Source organism: Rhamphochromis sp. 'chilingali', assembly GCF_963969265.1.
Source record: "Rhamphochromis sp. 'chilingali' genome assembly, chromosome: 19".
NCBI classification, from domain to species: domain Eukaryota; kingdom Metazoa; phylum Chordata; class Actinopteri; order Cichliformes; family Cichlidae; genus Rhamphochromis; species Rhamphochromis sp. 'chilingali'.
Window position 1 is genome coordinate 13,457,182 of NC_137946.1, and position 22,225 is coordinate 13,479,406.

Here is a 22,225-nt window from a genome sequence, read left to right on the forward strand (position 1 = left end):
ATAGTCACAATCACACTGACACAGAGCACAGGCGATGTACTGGTACATTTACCCCGTCAGGTGGTAAGTCGGACAGGCAGCGAGGAGAGAGTGGGTTGTCCAAACCACAAAGGAGTGTTGGTGGCTGCCGGAACGAAACAAAGAAGACAACAGCTACAGCATCCCACATAAAAGTTCTGCTCTTCCTCACAGACCAGAGAACGGAGTCTTGAATCTCTAGCTGCATCCCTGAGCAGTCTGAAGATACAAAGCTTTAGTGCACGCAGCACTGACCAACGCAAAAATAATATGTATATTATGTTGGATTTTTTTCTCTGATCTTGAATAAAAGTACTATTACATTCAAATAAATTCTACTAAGCTTCTATATTATATGCGTATATAACATTTGCACAATCACATACGAACTTTTTAAAACATAGCAATATATAACACTGTATTAATTGTGGCGTTGTGTTTGTATGAAAGATTATGCTCAATAAAAGCTGTCACAAGTTCAACGCTAAACTCATTTCACAGTTTAATACTCAGCAGGTCATGAAGCACATTCAGCCTTTGAACACTGAGGGTGGATGAATGCAAAACTGCTTATCAAACACTCAGTATCATACACTGTCACACATACTGCCGGGGTAATTTCATTAAAAGTCAGTGCCTCCCATCTGATTTTTTATTTATTTAATTATTTTTTTGTACAATAACTTGTATGTACTACATAAAGCCGTGCAAAATCTTGCCTTTGCTATGAAAATCTTGAAGTACACAGGATTGAGGGCAAACTTTTCACATTTTAAGCCACTGAAGAAAGTTTTTTCATATAACCAACTTTAAGAACAAAAATCACAGGATACATCAACTTGAAAAACAAAACGTCATCAGTTTAAGGTTTTGCATAAAGAGTAAGAAAACCAAACATTGGTGTCGTGGATGTGAAAGAAATTTAAAAAGTGCACTTTGGCTAAACTTCAAGGGGTAATGTTACCATGTGGGATAGGTGGCTGTCAAAACAAATTATAGCAGATCTACCGTCTCTCTCTTTTTTTTAACCTGCATTTTGATGCCTTGCTTATCTTCTGGCTGTGATTCATACCGTGTCAAAATAATTTTATAATTTAGTCATATTGTAAACGGTTGCAAATGTAGCTAACAGCCATGAAATGGAGAAACAAAACTGATGTTCCTTAGTTCTTTAAAATGCTGAAATTTGAGCTCACAGAAAGGCATAACTAACATGTGTACTTTGAGGGCCTGTAATGAAAAATATACTATTCATAATATAGCATGAAGGTAAAATTTTTACATTTTCTCCAATAAATACGCTTAAACAAAATCACAAGTTACTTGATCATGTATAGAATAACCCCCCTATTCCCTAGAAGTTGGTATTATATCAGAAGCCTTAATATATTCTAAGAAAACCATTTTATTTCATTTGACTTTAAAACATTTTAATACATGCATAATACTGACCACTTCACAAGCTGAGTGTGAAGTAATAGATTACAGATGATATAAATCCCTCTTTTAAAGTCAATAAAGAGATCTATCCTAGATTTTATGCATAGACAAAGTTGTTAAAATTACTATCAGGTAGTACCTTGAAATGCAGTTACCTTAGCAACTACATTGGCACATTGATAACAATTCAGTTAAAGAATCTGTATAATGGTGGTACAGATGAAAGCCTTTGTTCAGGTTTTTCCTCAACCACTAGAAAATGTACTTCTAACTACAACGACAAGTGCAAAATATGTGATGCTATACAATCCATTTTAATATCAGTGAGATTTGCATGAACAGGAATGTTGCCTTAATTTTCAGCGAGCCGGAGGAGGAAGCTGAAGGGTTGAAAAGAAGTAATAAGGGAAAGGGTGGCAGCCTATCCAGTCCCTTCATGTCAGTGGAAAGCTTAAACACATCCTTACACCACTGACAGTTCAGGAAGCTAAAGTCAACTTGGCTTTCTCCTGGAATGACAGCAGAAGGGTCTTAAAAGATTAATGAGTATGGCTTTACTGCCTCGTCATGTTTAGCCTTGCATCGATAGGAACTTTATTAATCTCATCTGTTTTAGGTTCTTTGACATTTGTGGGACCAACATCACATTTTCTGGAGACAGATGCTTTTAAATTTGTAATGCACCAGAAATTCTTTTCACACGTAATAAAAACAAAAACAGATCACTTTTTCTTTTTATTCAGCATTGCATGTTATATATATAAAAGTTAACAAAAAAACTTGGTGTCTACGCGTGCCATCAGAAAAGGCTTTCCTGTGTCAGTTTCTGGACCCCGGTGCAAAGTAACCAGGGTAAAGGCTAAGTTAGCATTGCAGTCCTCGGTGCTCGTGTCAGATTTATTGTCAGATGCATTTATTTCCCCATTTGTTTGGCTGTTGACATTATTTTGAATCCTACTGTATAAATGTAATCATGGAGGCCACACAACTTGATTACATCAATAACTAATACACAGAATAGAGTGTGTGTTTATGAGGACATGGAGAGAAAAAACGGAGACACCAATCATAATGGCAGTGGAGGGCACTAAAATAGCGCAGCCATTGTGTCTAAACAGGAAAAAATAAAAGAGCTAAACAGGCTGGTGCGTTCAAGCATAATCAAAGGCATTCTGTTTCACGTCTTTGCCTCCGACAGACGGCTTTTCATGTCTGATTTCATTTTTTATTGAATGCTGAACTCATTCCCTGCTTTCACACTGGAGACTGGAATTACCAGTGCAGGTCCAGTTTTGAAGTTGTGAAACATCTATATCGTCTAGCAGGGAGGGGATCAAAAGTCTTTTGAAAAGTCTGAACTTGGGATTTTTCGATTCCGCAGGCACTTGATTTATTGGGATGTGTCTGTGATACCTGCCCACACTTTGCAGACTCACAAAAAAAGAAGAGAGAAAAAAAAGGAGAGATCTCTATTCTTAGGTTGGAGAAGCAAAAAGAAAGAATCATAGATAAAATTGGTGAGAAAAAAAAACAGCATCATAATCTAAATGATCATGCTTTGGGGTGAGCCTATCTCTTGTACAAAGAGATACAAAAACGTTAATATCTGATACCGATATGTAAATAATAATAACAAGTCCGTCAGTCTGACGCCTAAAATGCATTAATTACTGACAACAGTGGTAAAAGCTGAAACCTCTTAAAAGTAAGTGGAAGTTTTTCTGTGCCACCTTAAACTGTACTTAACTGCATCCTGTTTACTTTAGGTCTCAGTCACACATACCTGATGACTGGTCAGTGATCATCTGGCAAACAGAGGTTACAAGGGAAAGAAAAGAAAGAAGAAAGAAGTTCATTCTCAGACCTGTTTGTGAGTGGTCGAAGGAAAACGTTAGCGTGAAAGTGGTTGCAAAGAGGATACTGCACCAAAAACCTCTTTGTGATTGCTTTGTTAGCTAGCAGGTTGCCACAGTTACATGTAGATGTAGTTTGTGTGGAAGGCAACAACCTTTCTGCAAACACTTGCAAGCTACTCACCCAGCAGTACTGAAATTGTACAAGTACAACACAGATCAAAAAAACTTTTACCCTGAAGGTGAGCACTCTCGATTTCTGGTTTGCATCACACATTTTCAAGTTTCATTACAACTCAGAAAGTAAATAGTACAATCTATGCAAATCACAAACGACAAGAACATTGTCCAAAAGATCAAAGCAATCACAAAGAGGTTTTGAGTGTAGCACCCTTTTTGCAAAAAAATTTCACCTAGCAACAGCCAGCAACCACTCACCAACCTGTCAAGGAATACACACATTTTTCCCTGGAGATTACCTGGGGGTTAGTGTTTAGTCTCCAGGCCTGTGTGAGTCCACCTCTGACAAACTAAAGTGGCTGTAAATAGTTTAGAACAACTATGTGAAATAAAGGATAATGTAATGATTTGTAAATAATGTAGACCTACTGAAACGTGACAGTTTACTACAAACATCTCTTCTGAAACACAGGTCTCAAAATCCAAACTTACTGTCAGTGAAAAAGAAGACACCATGAAGTCCAAGTAACTCTCAGTCAGAGAGTTTTAGAAAAGCCATTTCTAAAACTTGGAGCACACCAGCCTCAATAATTATGAAATTGAAGAAGTTTGGGAGCACCTCGGCTCGTCATAAAGTTGGCAGTCTAACTCAGTGGTCAGTCAGAGTGAGATTCATAGGTCCTCTGAAGAGATACCTGCTGGAAGGATGGCCATGCCGATGGCACTTCATCAATCAGGCTTTTAAGGTAAAGTGGCTAGACAGAAGCCACTCGAGGAAAAAAGACATCTGACAGCCCAATTGGAATTTGTCAAACGGCATTTTCAAGGACTCCAAGAACATGAGAGAAAAGCTTCGGGTTTCATGGAAAAACTGAAGTCTTCCATCACAAGCTACTAAAGCTTGGGGTGGCTGCATCCTACTGCAGGAGTGTAGTGACCGAGGAGCTGCGTGAAAACTGTCAAATAGATACACAAAACCTGCTCCAGAGTGTACAGAAATGCTGATCCTGGCACCTATGGATGAGATTGCAAGAAGCTCTGCTTGTAATGTCCTGACAAGTACGAGGAGGGGCTTTGATCCATCTGTAATGTTGTAATTAACAATGAAGCTCTCTTATTTTAAGACAAGAGAAAATAATTACTATTAAGTGCGAGAGAGAAAGAGAAACCGAAAAGATATCCCCCCTCCTTCCCTCCAAGGACACATCCGTGGCAAACACGGCTCATGCATCATCTGTGGAAAGACTTGACGATGGCAGTTGAGAGATGCTGCCCTTCCAATCTGACAGAGCTTGAGAGGATCTATAAGGAAGAAGGGGATAAATTGTTCATGTTTGCAAAGCTTGTAGAGACTTACCCAAGAGCCCAAAGCTTTAAATGCTGCCAAAGGGACTTCCAAAAGTACCAAATTAAAAAGGCCTAAATAATTATGAAAATGAAAGACTTCAGTTTTTCCATTTTTAACAGATTTACGTATTCTTGTGTGACCGATGGGCAGAAAATTGCAATTTCATCCATTCAAGATTAAATCTACAAGATAAAAATGTGTCAAAGTGAAGGAGCTCACATACCTTCTGAATCCACTGTGCTTTGAGTGTGTGTGTGTGTGTGTGTGTGTGTGTGTGTGTGTACTCAACAAAAAGATCACAAGACTCCTACAGTCTGGCTGGTGCCCTCACAATACACTCTCTAGCAGCTGAATCCAAAGCGCTTGTGAAAATAGAAAGGCACAAGACAAGGTGACAAAGTGCACGGAGAGAAACAAAACAGGGACGACTGGGTGAGCACCTCTGAAGCTAAGTGAGTGGAGTCAGGAGGAAAATCCATTTGTCTTTAGTAAACAGACACCTATAGTGAAGCGTCACTCTCAATCACTGAGAATAGCAATGCAATAATGCTATGTCCTGAGCAGCTCCTATTCATGAAAAAAAATAAAGAGTACAGTACAACGATCAAACACTACATCACATCAATCATCATCAAGAGAAAACACCACAAGTTTACAGACTCAACAGATTTGGCCTTTATCCATCCATTCTCTCCCACTCATCCTTATCAAGGTCATATGGGGGGGGGGCTATCCTAGCTACCTTAGGGCGAGACATGAATTACACTCCGGACAGGTCGGCAATCTGATGCAGGGCTAACACAGAGAGACAGACAACTGAATTCCAACTCAGAACCTTCTTGGTGTGAGACAACAGTGCTAACCACCAAGCCACCGTGCTGCCGCAGCTAAAAAAAAAAAGCCCTGTAGCTGGGAAAATGCAACCCAACCTACAGCATCAGCCTAGACATATGAATGTCTTAATCCCCGCACACACGCGTGCTTCAATTTAGCTGCTGCACATTTCTCAGCATCTCTATGTTTCCCTCAGCAAAAACACGCTTTCTTCTTCAACTAATCTGAAAACTCTAGGTGCAGCTTTTGTTTCGCTTCCTGCACCACACACACACAGACCCGCAAACCAAGAAACAGTGGGGAAGAGAAAAGGAGGAAGTGTTACAGTCTTTAAAATTCTCCTCTCATACCATCTCTTTCCATCAAACAGACCTCGGTGCATCCAAAGTGTGACAGCGGGTCTGTTGGATAGACTGCAATAAGAAAATGTGTTCACAGTGAAAACAGAGATTTTAATGAAGTTATTGTGCAGACAATTTTCCACCCCTTTTTGGTCAAGAGTTACCCTAGAAAAGGAAGAGATCACTCAGTTCTTTTCAGATACCTGTGTCTAGATGTGTCAGACAAATTGCATTTGCTCTGTTGATTCAGATGAAAATTGGCACTTCCCTAATTAAAACGAAGCCTTCTGAATCAATATTCACAATGCACTGGTCACACAGTCAACAGTTATCCTTTTAATTGCTGGCAATCACAAATGGAAGCCTTATTTAAAATAGTATGTAATTAACCTGTTGGTTTTAATTAAAAACAGAAAAACTAATGAATGCAAAGGAAAATATTAAGCTTTGGGCCCGCTGATATTTTAAGTGCATGGTTGGGGCTCTCTCTGTCTAGGACAAACTATCCATGATCTCCAGATAATTGCCCGAATCGCAGCTAATAATCAGTCTCCATATGCTTTAATGAGCCTGCAATTACACCTTATAATCAAAGAGCACTTTGAGGTCAAAGTTCCATGAATACAACTGAAACTGAACTTTATCTGAATTTCAGGAAAAAAAGAAAAAGAAGAAAAAAAGTTTCAGCCTACACCGCAAATCGCTAAGTCAAGAAAGCTTCCCACGGTGTTTGCTCATAGGTGGAACAATCTGTCAGCATGTAACAAATGTTAAATCAACCCGAAGGACGTTGTTAGAGGTAACATGACCCAGCAAGGCCTGCTGTATGTAAGTCAAAAGAACAACTACAGTGCTCTACCCGGGGCACTAACTTGCCCTGGGTAGAGCAGTAATTAAGCAGAGGCATAACTTTGCATACAAAGGGGTTTAATCTTTCAATATCCAGAAAGGGACGCATGATTAATTGTAGATCCTGCCACAATTGTATAGGTCAGCAATGTTTATTTCTATTTTTAATTCCCCTGACTGTCCCAATGTGGTATCGTCTCTCTTCCATTAAACCAATTATATTCTTTCAATGTGAAAACTATCCAAGTAGAACAGAATGTACTTGGGAGGGAGTTTTTTCTGGGAGTGAATGGAGAAAACTTGCAGCTCTTATGGAAAAAGAAAAGAAACAAAGGTGCAAATATAGTGACAAAGAGTAAGGTAGCTCTGACTGACCCTCTGACAAGAGTCAAGAATCAGATTTTTCTTTCGGGAATCTATTGTTGGCTCTGCTGGATTTGCTTTCCAAACCTGAAATAACACTTTCTTTTTTGCCCAAATGTTCTCTCTGGGCTCGACAGCTGTTCTGATTTTTCTAGTCGTCCTCCCCAGTCTTTAAGGCAACTGTACTATTCTTCATTTTACAAGTCACTGTTTTAGTTTTGGGATTATAAAAAGATTTTCCTCTCTCGCTGCACTGTGTTCTGACAGACAGTAGCACTGTGAGTCTGATGTTATCCACCTAATAAGGGAGTTCAATTTGGTTACTGCAATGCATTTTTTTTTTTTTAATTCTTGCCAGATTAGATACCTACTTAGAGGTGAACTGTTTGGTGAAAGTACACCCAACTTCATCTTATCTTTGAGTAGGTGTGTGCATGTATGCGTGTGTGCATGTGTGTGTGTGTGTGTGTGTGTGTTAGATGAGCGCAGATATGACAGTTTCACCTGACTGAACTCAGTTGATGCTCTGCCAGCCAGACTGCCTGTGCCTCTCCTCTGGCCTTTCAATGAAAATAAATGATCCCTGGGTGGCTGTTTCTTTTTCTACAAAATGGCCACAAGTCAGCGGGAACTTAATGTCCGCTCCAAAGGGAAGGGAAATTAAAAGCTCAGAGACAATTTTCTAAAGTTCTTAATTTATCCACCAGCACAGCAGACGTTAAGCTTCTTTGTGTGTGCAGGTAGATGCATACAGATGAATATCAAAGCCGTGATCCAAGGCTGGCCTTGTTTAAAAGTAGCGGCAGATGTTGATGCCGTGATGACGGGGTTCAATACTATAAGCTTTTTCAAGCAAACTATTAGCAAGCTATTCAATTTGTGCAGGAAGCTGGGAGTGCGCCGTAGCATTGCTTGACATGAAGGGAGGCACACCAGTGCTTTTTTAAAAGAATTATCAACTTCTAAAATATTAAATGTGCTCCTCGGCAAAAATAACTTGGCCCACTTTGTGACAAATAAACAGAGCAATAATTAACCGCCTCTTGAGCGAGTCTCTTGTCTTGTTCAGATTCCCATTGCCAATGTCTTGGACAGCAGTTAGCTAAGGAAGTCTTTGTTCTGTTCTGCAGCCTTGCCGAGCTTTAAGTTGCAGTACTTTTTTTTAATTTTATTTTTTTTAAAAAGCCGTCACCAGCAGCAGACCAAAATTGTTTAAACTGCAGGACAACAAACTCTCAAGCAGCAGCTGAATGATATCAAGAACTGCCAAACTGTGACCTGCCAGCCTGCTGGTAGGGAAAAAAGGCAAAAAATACAAAAGCTCTGGTTAGCAATGACTAAACTTTCAAAATAAGAGCAAGGGAATTTCCTGCTGCAAAGATTATCGCAGAAGACACGGTTTAGAGGGGGTAGACAGAACATGAGCCAAGCCAGTATATTAATGATTTCTCACTGATCTCCAAATTTAGTTGCACTTTTAAAGAGGTTTTCAGCATTAGCTAAAAACAGCACTTTCAACTTTTCTGCTGTCACAGAAGTTAAACTCAGTCAGACCTGACTGAGTCCAATTAACACATAAATCACAGTGTGATATATCTGGTGAAACTCTTGAGAATACCGCCACTCTTGATTTATGTATTTTTAACCATAAAAAATGCCTGCGATCAGAGGGAGCTGAAATTCAAAGTCAAAGCAAATGAAAATCTACATCTCTTATTTAGTTTGTCAGCTGTCAAATCAAACATGTGATTATTTTCAGAATATTTGAATATAGATAAAATTTTGATTAAAAAAACCCCAGAACTAAACAAAACAAAGACTGACAGGAAAAAACCCCTCAAGGTTGGACAAAATTCACAAAAATGGTGATAACTAAAGGGCTATTTACCTCAGAGACAGCAAAATTCATTTCATAGCAGTGGCACTGGGGATTTCAGCAGCAGCAGAAGGCTTTTAGAGCCACACGAGACATGTGAAGCATCTTGATTTGCAAAAATCTGTTAAACAGATTCTCGGGGCTTTCATTTTATGTAAAGCTGTTCAATCTGTATGGAATCTAATGCGGTCACACCACTTACACTGCTACAGCCGCAATACAATTTAAAAAAATATACATAGAAAAATCATCTTGTCTATAAAAATAAACCTTTTAATGAACAGACATCGCGTTCTGTGAGTGCTGGATTTTATGGTCCATTTCTGTCATGGAAAAAAGCAACAGCGATCACTTACAGACTCTTTGAGGGTAAATATTAAGAACCAATTTGTTTTCCAGACTTTCCAGCATTTTCCCTTAATTGCATTATACTGACAAAGAGTGACGGGAATGTGGGGACAGGGAGAAAGGGTAATGACGTGTTAAAGGTCCCTGGCAGGAATCAAACAGGTGTTGGTGCAGTTAAGGCTGCTGGCTCACCGTGATGCCTCTGAGAGGAGATTACAAAAGACAGCAGTCACATATATTAAGTGCTTACTACTGAATCACCGTAAGATGAGGGATGACATTCATTTCAAGGACTTTTTGTGGAGGAAAGATAAACCCAGTGCTTTTTCTTCACTGAGCTCGAGATTAGTCCACACACCATGCTGCCAGTGAACCTTAACTATTCTTTTCTGGCATGAAATCTGCACCACAGGCAGTTCACTAGTCCATATATAGATTAGGGAGGTTTCAAAAGAGGTGAGCACATTGTGCAAATACATCTCGTTTCTTTATACATGATGAGCACTGTATACTCTAAAAGCTCACTCTCCTGTATCCACCCTGCTCGGGATACATATACAGAGATGACTCTTGCAGCAGATGGAATTAGAAATGTGTCTGGAGTCAAACAGAGGGAGGGCCTATAAAGAGTGACTTCTCCCTGCCCATAGTGTAACCTATAATTGGGGGCCCAATATCAGCGCGCCTAAAAACACAGCTTACTATTTACACTTTTTTAAAATAGACGTGTTGTGGTGGGGCAGGGCCACACTTGGCAGGATGAGGTGGATTCTCAAGGCCTGAATATGCTTCACTTGTCAGCGTGTCCACATTATCTCCCATGAACAGAACCCAAACGATGTCTGCAGCCACTTAAGTACACTTGATGTGCTTTTCCTCCAAACGGCATGCTGACGTGCTGGTGAGAAGATCCTCCTCTCGAATTTGCACAATGTCAAGCCTTGAAAATAATGTGAATAGTTAAGCTTCAATGCTTACAATCTCTGACAAGGTCTTGATTAATGCTATGGCAAAAAGGCGTTACCGGCATTCAACCAGAATGCAGAAAAGTCACTTTTAACGCACTGACACAGCAGGTTTTCCTTTTTCCAACAGTGACGCACAAATTCAGCATATCTACAGACTGAATTTTTTTTTTTTTTTTTTTAAATGCTCATTCACTTTTCTCTGTTAATAACTTTTTCCACTTAATTAACTTTAACTTCTTATTTACAATTAACCATTTACAGCCAATTTACGACAACTGCTTTTATGGGGTCTGTGTCGTCGTTTCAAAGAAATTAAATTAACAAGAAGGTCAGTAGTTTGAGCTACAGGCTGTCAGGAAATGAGGAAGCGCCTTTTCCTCTCGGTTGCTACCATCACTGAGATGCCCTTGAACAAGGCCTTTAACACCCAACTGCTCTGCTGGAGATGCTCAATTGCCAATAACTGTGACTGCCGGGCAGGATGTTTAACCTAAACTAGCCTGATGAAATCTAGATTAAATCTATAATTAACAAGTCAATAGTGTCATTAGTGAACTTTTATACATACAAGATCTCACAATTTAGTCCTCTCCAGGATTCAGGACATACTATCCAGTTTAGGTTTATGCTACACAATAAAAATGTATTTCGTACATTTGCTTGTTCATAGCTGTGTTTTGAGTATGAACAGTTCTACTGAGGATATTTAAAGGGGAGCCTGACATAAGAGAAGTAAAAGCATGGCTTTCTCTTACTGTGCTGCACTAATACAAAAATAAATATTTGAGTAAAACCATCAAAAATAATCTCCTAAGCTTATAAAGATACATGATTACTGGGAACTGCATGAATCCAATTTTGCAGAAATCCCTCTAAGCCCAGTTAGCCTCTGAAATTCCCTTTAGGCTTTTCAGTTAGCCAAGGTTGTCTTGAAAACTGTCACTTCCAAAATTGTTCTTACCATCTGTAAACCAACCCCATTACCGTTCAGAAAGTCAAACAAGACACTTACAGGTAGAAAAAAAAATGTAAAGAGAGATGATGGCAGGGACTGTGTGAACCACTCCAGATCTACCCTTCCCCCTTCCTGAACAGTAGCAGATGACAATAGCTTCTAAACCAGGGCACGCCAGACATCCTGACAAAGGCAGGCTCCTCCCAAGCTGCTGAGTCCCCGGTTCCCAAATAAACACAGCCACAGGGAGAGGGCAAGAGTCGGGGATGTGGAGCATGCTGTGTCCAGACAAGCAGCAAAATGAGTCCTTTTGCCCGAGAGCAAGGCACTCTCCCAGCAAACCATAAAATTCATCTTGGACAAGGGAAATCTCTTGACACACTACAAGGCTTAATCGCATAATTAGGGCTGCAACAAAAACAACGGTGTCACACTCATTTAAAAAAAATAACATAAAATAAAATATTAGAAACTGAGAAGCAAATAACTGCATCTCCATATGCGCTGCTGCAATTGTATATCTTGAATGCTATTCAGCTCTTACTCACATGTAAGCAGGCGAAAGGGGTGAGGACCTGGATGTCTTAAGAACTGGCACTGGGAATTTCCAGCTGACAGGAGAACCGCTTTTCCATTTCAACGGCATGTTGTTGTCACCAGAATGGTGCTACAGCAATACCAACAGCAAAGACCATTTCCATGAAAAGGTTTCCAATGCAGTCTTCCATCCCACTCTGCCCACACCATTTAAGGGGGAGGGAGAGCAGCAGCGGCACCAGCAGCTACAGAAATACACTGGTAAAGGCAGTGCGGGCTACAGTCGGGGTTGTGACTTTAGCGGCAGCACTGAGAAGCCAATAGAGTGCATCCACCACGACTACTTGCCCTGCTGCATTCACAGTTGTCTCGTGGTAGGAGGGGGAAGAAGCCCTGCCTTCTCATCACCCTTTCAGGGTAGTGAATAGCCCAGTAGCTAAGCAACAGTGCCACCTTGTTAGATGTGCTGTGATTACAGCTCTTGGCTTTCGGTGCAAATACAAGGATGGTAGATTAAGAAAAATATATATACAAGTAGAGCAGGGCGATATGGCCAAAAATATTTATCACGATATATATTTGAAAATTTGCGATATCGATATAACCGACGATATAATTGATGCGAGACAAAATACAACTCCACAACATTACTAGCGCAAAAAGACAACCTTCCATTTATTTTCACTTAAACAAGAAGCTGGTTTTTATGTACATTAAAGCTTTATAAAAATGTAACAGTGCAAATGCAAATTCCTTGCTGAAAGTTTAACCAAAAGGCATTTCCAGTAGAAATGGGCTGACATATCCTGAGCATAACCATGTATAATATCCACTGAAGTTAAAAAGAGGTGCTTTGCAACATTAAACTGCAGTGTGCAGTACGCATTTTTCGGACCATAAGGTGCACGGGATTATAAGGCACATTAAGCGAAACAAAGCAGTCAGATAAATCAAACTTTATTAAACTCATTCTTCTTGCTTCCTCCACTTCTGTACCATTGATTCATTAATGTTGAATTCTCTGGCAGCTGCTCTATTCCCATGTTGTTGCAGTATATTAATGACTAACCTCGTATTGTGGATGGATTATCTCAGTTGTTCTCCTGACTGAAGTTTGGTCCGTTTACAGTATCCTGCCATGCGATTGCATTTGTCTCTAACCATGAAGAACCTTCACGTTAACTTTTATAAGTGGAAAAGTGTTAGTGTTCGTCCTCCAGCTTCACTGTTTATGTTATGCTAACATAGCTGTGTCGCTAGCGATCACGTAGCACATCATTATATACCAGCTAGCCCAACTTCAGTAACCCTACAAACGTCACTGCTGTTTAGTTTCCTGTCTTCATTTATGTTGGAAGTGATAGCAGAGCTGTACGTTTGATTTTTTTCAGAAATCTCTCAGTCAGAACATGCAATATCATGCTTAGGTAACTAGCGAAACTAGCGAGCTAACTTCCGCTAGCTTCCTGCTAACTTCTAACTCCGTTAAATGTAATAACTTTTGTTTTCATGGATGCCTGGAAGTTAAACTTTATAGTTACACCTGGTAAAGCAGCAATGCTGATCGTTTTATTAAAGATGAAAGAATTTAGACAGTTTTTAACTCTAAGTGATGCTGCAGTGTTGTTTGACCTGAAGTATACGGAGTTTAGGACCCAGATTACTCCCAGATTTAAGAGCATCTTAGTCCGACAAATACGACAATAACAACGGCCGCTTGCATGTTCTGCAAAAAAAATGTGCTTTGTTGTGTATCTGGCGGACAAACACCAAACCAGTTCCACATCACGGAAGTTGCACCATTTTTACAAACCAATTCTGGTTCATCTGTTTCACTCAACAATCGGCCATGTGCGTATGAAAACAAAGGCACTGCGCATGCGCGTTTTACTCCCATTCTATCGCGATATTTCATTTTCCTATCGTTGCCTAACATTATACCGGTATTACCGTGAACGGTATAATATGGCCCAGCCCTATATACAAGTCAATTAAAAAACAAACAAACAAAAAAACAACCAAAGGATCCAGTCTCAAGAGATGGGCATGTCACTGATTAAACTATATAGTTCTATATACTAAGTACTGGACATGGGCCACTATATTCATATTCCCATTGCCTTTTAAATTAACAGTACAGAAAGAGCGCAAATTGATCAAAATTTTAACTACACTACCTGAACTGTTCCACTTTACCAAACCTAAGCATGTAGGGATTTGGAGTCAACTGCAAGTTGATGTTCTCTTCCTCTTAAATTATCCCCCACACAAAACTGATTGGAAGGCGATTGGTGGTGCAGTTGGATAATGACCTAAAACCATGGAAGCAACCCAAGAGCTTATTAAGGCAAAGGAGTGGAATGCTCTTAAATGGACAAGCCAATCATCTAACTTCAAACCAACTAAGCCCACCTTTCCCTTACTGAAAGAAATAAAACGGAAGGCACAAACAAGACCCACAAACAAGCAGGTACTGGTGCTAGATGCAGTGAAGGCAGGGCAATGCATTCCACAGGAAGAAACATCATTTGGTAAGATGCTCTGACTCAAGACTTCAGACAGTCATTAACTGCAAAGGATTTGCTGTAAGGAGTCCCAGTAGGCTTTGCTTTAGGTCACAATACCTTTGAGATACAATGCAACACCTTTTACAATCCATCTGATTAATAGATCAGATGATCGAACACATCGACAGCTGAGATTTACACTGATGTTATAGAATATTACGTTACGGACTACAGCCAGCTTTTTAGCTATAGCATAATTTTCTACCTCTGCAATTAACTAGAGGAGCCTAAAAACTGCTGCTCAGGCTGTACGAGTCAGACTGTGGTCACGGGACGACAGAGTTGTCACTGTGATTGTGGCTGTGGCCATGGCTGTGCTTTGGACACAGGCATGATTAAAAGGCTTTGACACATTGGTTTCTGCTGCGAACTGAAATGGCTGTGCATACTGCAGGTTCTGAACTCTTGTGCTGCGTGGGTAAGTCATTTGTCTTACCTACGCTTTCTTGGCTGGGAGGTCATAGAAACAGTGCAGAGTAGTTACAGCACAGCGAGACATATCCTTAGCGCCACAGATTGGCTGATAAATGCAACCACAGTTTATGCTATGCCCGCTTCCACAGTCAGAAAGGGCAGATCCATCTAAAGGCTATGCACAGTTATACATATGCAACAGGGCTGCCCTTGAAAGTTAACACTTCATTTAATGAAGCATTTAATGAACATATCTAATTTGATTAACATTCCCCAACTCAAATCAATTATTTATCTACCTGACAACAAGGGCTGTGAAAACTAGGAAAACTGACCAAAAGTCACTCTTATTTGAAAAACACACACAAATATTTTAAATAGCTGCACACATTATATGTGCACATTATGTCCACAAGTGGTCAAACAATAGAACTAACCTGAACAGGTACATGTATTTCAACATAAACATGCCATTTACAAGCCCTACATTACCACATATTACAAAAAATATATATATATAAATAAATAATAATTTGCTTCTATTATAAAGAATGGACATTCGACACCCTTTGCGAGGTCTGCTGTGGCAAAACATGGAAGATTAATCGTTTGCTCAACATGCAAATGGGAAATAATCAAACCAGCAGGGGGCTTAGGTCCACGAAGCTTTGATCATCATCCTGTTCTCTATTCAGTATCTAGCCAGTTAAGGCTCCACGATTTGATGTCTGCTGACAAAAATCTATTTTACCAAACAGGAGTCAGAATGTAAATCATTATCTGGAGCCAAGATGGGGTTTCATCTTTCTACCATTATTATCATACGACTGTTTTAGAAATTATTCCAGGCGTAAGCTTATCCCCTACGGAGCCGGAGCAATCTGAAAATTTTGTATTTAACAGCTGTGGTTCAGACAAAAAAAAAAAAAAAAAAAAAAAAAAAAAAAAAAAAAAAAACAGCCCTCAAGTTTTTTCATGTATTTTTTTTATCGTACTGTTATTGCCTGTCTTAGTTTTTGGTTTTTTTTTTGGTTTTTTAAATGGTACACATAATAACAAACTAAAAGATTTTTTGGGGGGGAAAGTAGTTTTAAAAAGTTGAAAAAAAGACATAAAATGACTTAACACCTGCTCACCCTCAGCTGTTCAGCTGATATTTTTGTCCACTTCAGCTACATTCACCTGCTCCCTAATTCAAAAGGGTCACCACAGCAGGTAGCTTTCTGACACAACCCCAAAGGGATACACATCTGCCCCTGGGATTTAACTGGATATGTTTTACTTGGTAGGTGAATTTGTAAACCACTCCACCATGGAGCCACATTTACTTGGCCACTTATGTTCCCTGCTTGTGGCAAACTAACAGTGAAAATGTACACCTGTATTTTCATCTACACCATAGTTACTGGGTAACCGCACACCCTTGTCTCCCCCTGGAAATGTAACTACATGACTGATTGACCTCATCAGTATAATCCTTTCTTCTTATTTCTTCCAACTCCTGTTTCTGCCCTTATTTTTTTTTTTTTTTTTTTTTTGAATGGACTAGATCAACTTAAACAGAAACTTGATTGCAAACCAGTGTTTTGGAGGCAAAGCTGCAGTACAACAGAGACACAACAGCACAAGCATAAATTTTGGCAACGTCACCAGCCCTGTGCGTGGACTACAAAATAGGCTCTCCACAGATTCGACTCGCACAAGTCATAATTAGTCTTAAATCCTTCACCACTCTCTGCGTATCTGAGGTCTGAGTGAGACGTCCACCTAAGATGCTACCTTTGCCATATATGAATATGGAGAATTCAAAACACTTAGCATTACATTTTGTGATTCTTCTAACTTTTTATTTGCCAGAGACTGCGAAAAGCACCGAGAGCCAACCAGAGGCCAATTCCAAAACAGTGTTTTTGTGTGTTAATTAAACTGCAAATCGGTTATATCAGATAGACTTCTTGGATCATTGCAAAAAAAAAAAAATATTAAAACGTAATATATCTATGTATGTAATATCTACTTCTTTAAAAATACAACAGTAGCAGCATTTCAAAATAAATCTTTCTTCTCTGTGTTATTTTTGTCTAACCTCAACTCACCATCAGACTGCTGCAGTTTCAAGTGGCCAAGAGTGCACTGTCCCGCTATTACAGGAAAGGCTTCATGTGAAGTGTTCAAGCATAAATTCTTTCTGGTGGCTGATTTTGTGACAAAGTCCCTCTCAGAAAAGATGAATATTTGTCCACTTAATCTGTTCTTGTGTCAAATTTCAGCTACGCTGCATGTGTGTGCAAGCACCCCCTCTGTAGTGGATATTCCTGCATATGACATACAAACCCAGCACTAGCCAAACAATAACATTTTTAAATAGTCTTCTCTCCTCTTGCATTCTGAAATACATATAACGGTCATGACCCTTTTCCCCCTCTCTTCTTCTCCTCAACTGGCGGTGCCATCTGTATTACAACCCCCATCATCACACCTTACGCTGTAACTGGCAGAATGACCTTGCGTCTTAACCAAGGGCAGCAGTCATCGTGCCGCTTCTGTCAAAGCCTGAAGGCTCAGTGCTACACCCATTATTCACAGTCCTATTCTATCACTCTCCTCCAACAACTGCAAACCCCCACATAATAGAGCTGTCCATGTCAAATGGCAGCAATACAATAATTCCACACCAGTGTAAAGATTTTATTTTACATGAATGAACTGTGAACAGCAAGGTTTCTATGCTAAATACAATTTGATTATTATCCAAAAGCAATTAACCATAGGAGAAGTGAAGTCATGGTGTTTTTAAGCTTCTTTCATTTATTAAACAGGCTTTTCTAAATGTGTTACTGATAGCTTATGCTGTGGAGAGACAGTCAGCAGTCCGCCTTAACTTTACACTCACAACTGTGTTCTCCAACTGCCCATCCATTTGGTGGTGTGTCTCATCCACCTCCACACAGTCTCAGTTCTGTTCTCGAGCGCCTTTTACAGACCATAGCTGTCCAAAGGGAGTTTAACCTACTCAAATTTAACTAAATTTTAATCAAAGAAGTCACGGTTGAGAAACTGGCTGTCTGAACTGGCAGGATTAAAAAAATAAACAACCTCAAATAAATATGAGGAATTAAATTAATCTAATTCCAGCTAAAAGTAACACCAAGGCTGCAGCCAAAGCCAAGGAGGAAGGCTGGGGAAAAATGTCTGCTGTGTAAATTAATAGGCATCAGCATCACCGCCCCATTATTAAAGCAAAGCATATCTGATTAGAACTATAATTATGTGTTCCATTTAAATTTTGTGTTGCTTAGATGCAATCTTATGGCATGTACGACTACTTCACCCTTTTCTTTCAGGTGCGACCCTGCCAATGTTAAACAGTCTCGAAAGCAATTAAAGATCAAATATAAGCATGCTTACAAATCTTTCACAATCTCAACAAGTATTCAAAGCTTCTTCAGTGCTAAACGAAGGCCTTAGGAACAATAAAATACATCTGAAATTGTTTGCTACAGGCTAGAATAAAAAACAACGAGGCAAAGGAAAATGTTCCCTCTCCAGAGAATCAATATTGTCATTGATGTTTTGGAAAGACAAAGGGTTTAGATGCTCTATTAAAAAGACTAGATGCTCTCTATCTACACATCAAAATATTTTTTGGTAAAAGTGGTTGACCAGTTAATCAGGCCTTTAAATGCAAACATCTGTTACCTGGAAAATAAGCAGCTCTGAAGCTTTTTAGAGATAGAACTGAAATTACCATGACTCAGTTGGCTCACTTAAACTTTGTTTTTGTAGCATGCATTATTCAGGAAGTTAAAATTACTCCCTATTTTGCCTGGATAAGTTACTTTTATCGATAGTGAAATGCTGGTGCTAAGACACCAAAGATGATCAATTTTCAAGTTCAATAAAAGTGGTCACTACCTTAATAATACTTAGGTTGTATTATTGTAGGGTCTTTAACTTGCAATATAAAGCGCCTGATGTTATGATTTGGCGCTATATAAAAAAAAATTTCATTGACTTTAACTGAAATTGAGTTGAATTGAATCAGATCAGGCAGAGCATCCAGCCTAAAATGTGTGCCAAATCAAACATGTGGTGTGGTGAACCCTCAGGAAATAAGGGACCAGCTGAAAGTACCTTCTTCTTCTATACCTGCTATGAAATTGTTGTCTTCTATCAGTGATCTCAACAGAAACGTGCACATCTTAATTCTATTAGTACCACATCAAAGAGCTGTAGCAGTTATGAAACCGAGAGTGAAACCGCAACACAAATACCAACAGTTTTGGTGCACAGTTTGACTTCCTTATCTCTTCATCTATCGCTTTTGCTTAAAATGAAAGTTATAAGCTACAAAGGCAAAAGATGAACAGTAAATCTACAAAAAGCTCCGACTTCTTATATAAATCTCTTTAACACCTATCCATTCAAATCAGTAGGTATTGTGCCGTCTTAATCCAACAACAGTGGAAGAAGCTAAAATGAGGACAAAAGACTAATTCTGTCATCTCTGCATGCATGAGTGTCACTATTGATTTTAAAAATAGTTATGCCCGTCTCTAACTTTAAGTCCCGCCAGGAACCGAAAACAGAGGGCACCATCCACCACAGTTATACCCAGTGTTGGTCCATATTAGGTCACCAGCTTGATGAGTCATTTGACTCAACTTGATGGGGGTAAAAAACAAAAACAAAAAACAAAGACAAAACAAAACAAAGAAACTGCTTGTTTTCAATTATTACCAAGTCCAGTTATAAATACCATTAAAATCCAATTTGAGTATATATAGAAAAGTATGAAATAACTATGAGTATGTGAAAATACTGCTTGTTTAGTGAGAAATAAGCCACTATTACACACAGGCTACTCAGGCAAGATGTAAAAGGTAAAGTACTGGAGAACAAAATAATATATTAGAGTCACTGGAGAGGCTCAGGGGTTTTAGCAGTATTTTTCAGTCCTGGCCTATGTATACTAATGCATTAATACTTTAATTCCTTAACATGTAATAAATACTACTTAATTAACACCAGGTAGAAGCCATTCCTATCCAGAATTTAAACCAAGCATTACCTACAGTTTAAAAATGGCCCACCATCAATTCTCTATTGGAAGATGCTTTTTTTAAAAACGACTAATTTTGGCTGGTTACATTTAATATTATTCTAAGAGAAGGAAAAGAAAATCTTAAACATTGCTTACACCGTATGTTAAACATTCCTTAATTTTTGGTAAGTTTTGTGAGCAAAATATAAAATTCATAGGCATATTAATAAAAACAAAAATGCAAGATGAGGCCGCATTACCATACCTATCGTGCAGTCCGACGGGCATCGTCTCCCCTCTGTGTATAGGGTGCTCCATACCCTCGCCAAAAACCACACCTCAAAAGCAAAATATTTGTGTTAAAACCCTTCTCCAAGAAGCACACACATTATGGCATTTTCTGAACTCCAGAAAATGCCATAATACTTTTTTTAATTAGGTGATTTTTAATTCAGCACTTTTAGGAAAGTTTTGACAGTATTAACAGCATTTTTAAACTGAACTTACGTTATCATGTTTTAAAGTTTGCACACTTTAACGAGCCAGTTTAAGAAAGCTTCTCCAGCAAGGCATTGATCTTTTCTTAATCCACTTTACCCCATGTCAGCTGACACAAACATTCAGTTACATGGCAATGCACCATCTGAACGCTTATTCTCCTCAACTGAGATGTACCACACACACACAAATCCCTCATATAGTTTCACCTTAGACGATATTAAACTTACATTAACATCTTAAATAATTGGTAGTAACAAAGTGCGTGTGCATGCATGTTACTTTGTAGCTGAAAGCTGAAATAGATTGACAGAAGGGTGAATGGGTGTTTCTTTGACCCCATCCGCTGCTAAAATGTTACAGTTACATCACAACTTGTTGCTTTACACTGAACTAGGCTAATTAATGCTAAATATAGCTCCAGTCTATGTTACTTGAGAGAACAATCTTCGTGCTCGTTTAAAATACAGCAGCATCACCTTTAAAATAAGAAAAGATGAGCAAACTGTCATCGCGATTGTTTCAAAAGCTTAGCTCAAAAGTTTTTGATATTTGAGAAGTTTTCCTAAAACTTTGATTCCCTCTGTTTAAGAATTAACTTAGTGACAGGGTTTAATTTGGGACGAACGTTTGTCACCACAAAGTGCCGAGCTGTCGGAGAGACGTGTGGAGAAGGTGAGGTTAGTCCTTTTAAAGCTCAAGGTTTGATATCGTGATGTATGGGAGAGAAACTAAAACTGACTTTGTTCCTAGCAAAGGCTTCAGGCTCCTATCTTTAAACACGTCTGTCTCCATTAGCCGGACTGCGACAGCTGTTCAGACTTAACAGACAAGGCAACCAAATGGGAGCTTTGCTCATTTTCTGGCCATGTTTGACTCCATACTGTCGGTACACCTCCGGTGGGAACAGGCTAATGCTAACTAGCTAGGCTAACCCTATCGTTAACATTTGCTAGCTTAAAATAACATCAAATCACGACAGTCGACTTTGTGGTTGTCGCGTAAGTTTCTCTTAAGCAATCTTCCCATAGCGACATTAGCTTAACCAGTGACGGCGCAAAGGACTGTGGTCCTAATATAAGTTAGTTGGTTTAGTTATTAGTTGGTCTGGTTGGTTGGTTGATCTACCACCACCAACAGATGCCTATGGCTAACTGACAACCCGGTATGTGTTGAGCTTAATATATTACGTATAACATATTCATTAATGTAGGCAGTTTAACTATACTCTGCAAAGTTTTATAAAGCATATTCCATACCTTCCACAACGATATAGCGTTACCTTGCGTCCTTGTTTTCCTTCCAAGCCCTCAAATCCACTTATACCCCTGAAGCCTCCTTCCTAGTTTTATCCAATGCAGTTGTAGCTTACTAGGAAAGCCGGAGTATCCACACTTTCCATTGGCGGAAGAGTATGGCAATCTTCTCTCATTGGCTTAAAACTTCCGTTACTAAATAATGGTTTTAAGACAGCTTTTTTTATTTGAAGCACCTGGACACTGAAATGCCTGGATAATACTTTGTGAGGTGAACCATAGCCTTCCATTTAAAAACATTCGTGAGCTATATTCATAATGAAAAGTATCACATGTTGGAAATTAGTGAGACAGGGACGCACATAAAGTATGATAATTAGGTTGGTTATTTATTTATTTATTTAGTTTACAAAAGCAGAAGTCTGAATTTGGAGTTTGAATATTGTGGTAAATCAAGTGGAAATTTCAAGATGAGCTAATGTGAGAGGCTAATGTTGTTGAAATATGGAAGTGATTTGTTTTTTCACAGGTACAGC

General features: G+C 39.1%; 1 protein-coding gene across 3 annotated transcripts in view; it reads right to left on the minus strand.

Moving 5' to 3' along the window:
* Positions 1–21,783, minus strand: part of klhl13 (kelch-like family member 13) — a 43,459-nt gene extending 21,676 nt beyond the window's left edge. Inside the window, exons 1-2 of one of the 3 annotated variants that reach the window (XM_080867810.1) lie at positions 21,693–21,783; positions 20,201–20,273 (exon numbers count right to left, since the gene is read on the minus strand). In XM_080867810.1, coding sequence (XP_080723936.1) covers positions 20,201–20,253 — 53 coding nt within the window. In that variant the 5' untranslated portion in view covers positions 20,254–20,273; positions 21,693–21,783. Of the gene's footprint in view, positions 1–11,921; positions 12,227–20,200; positions 20,274–21,692 lie in introns of those variants that run through there. The other 2 variants (XM_080867811.1, XM_080867809.1) reach the window with 2 other exon arrangements.
* Between the last annotated feature and the right edge of the window lie 442 nt (positions 21,784–22,225).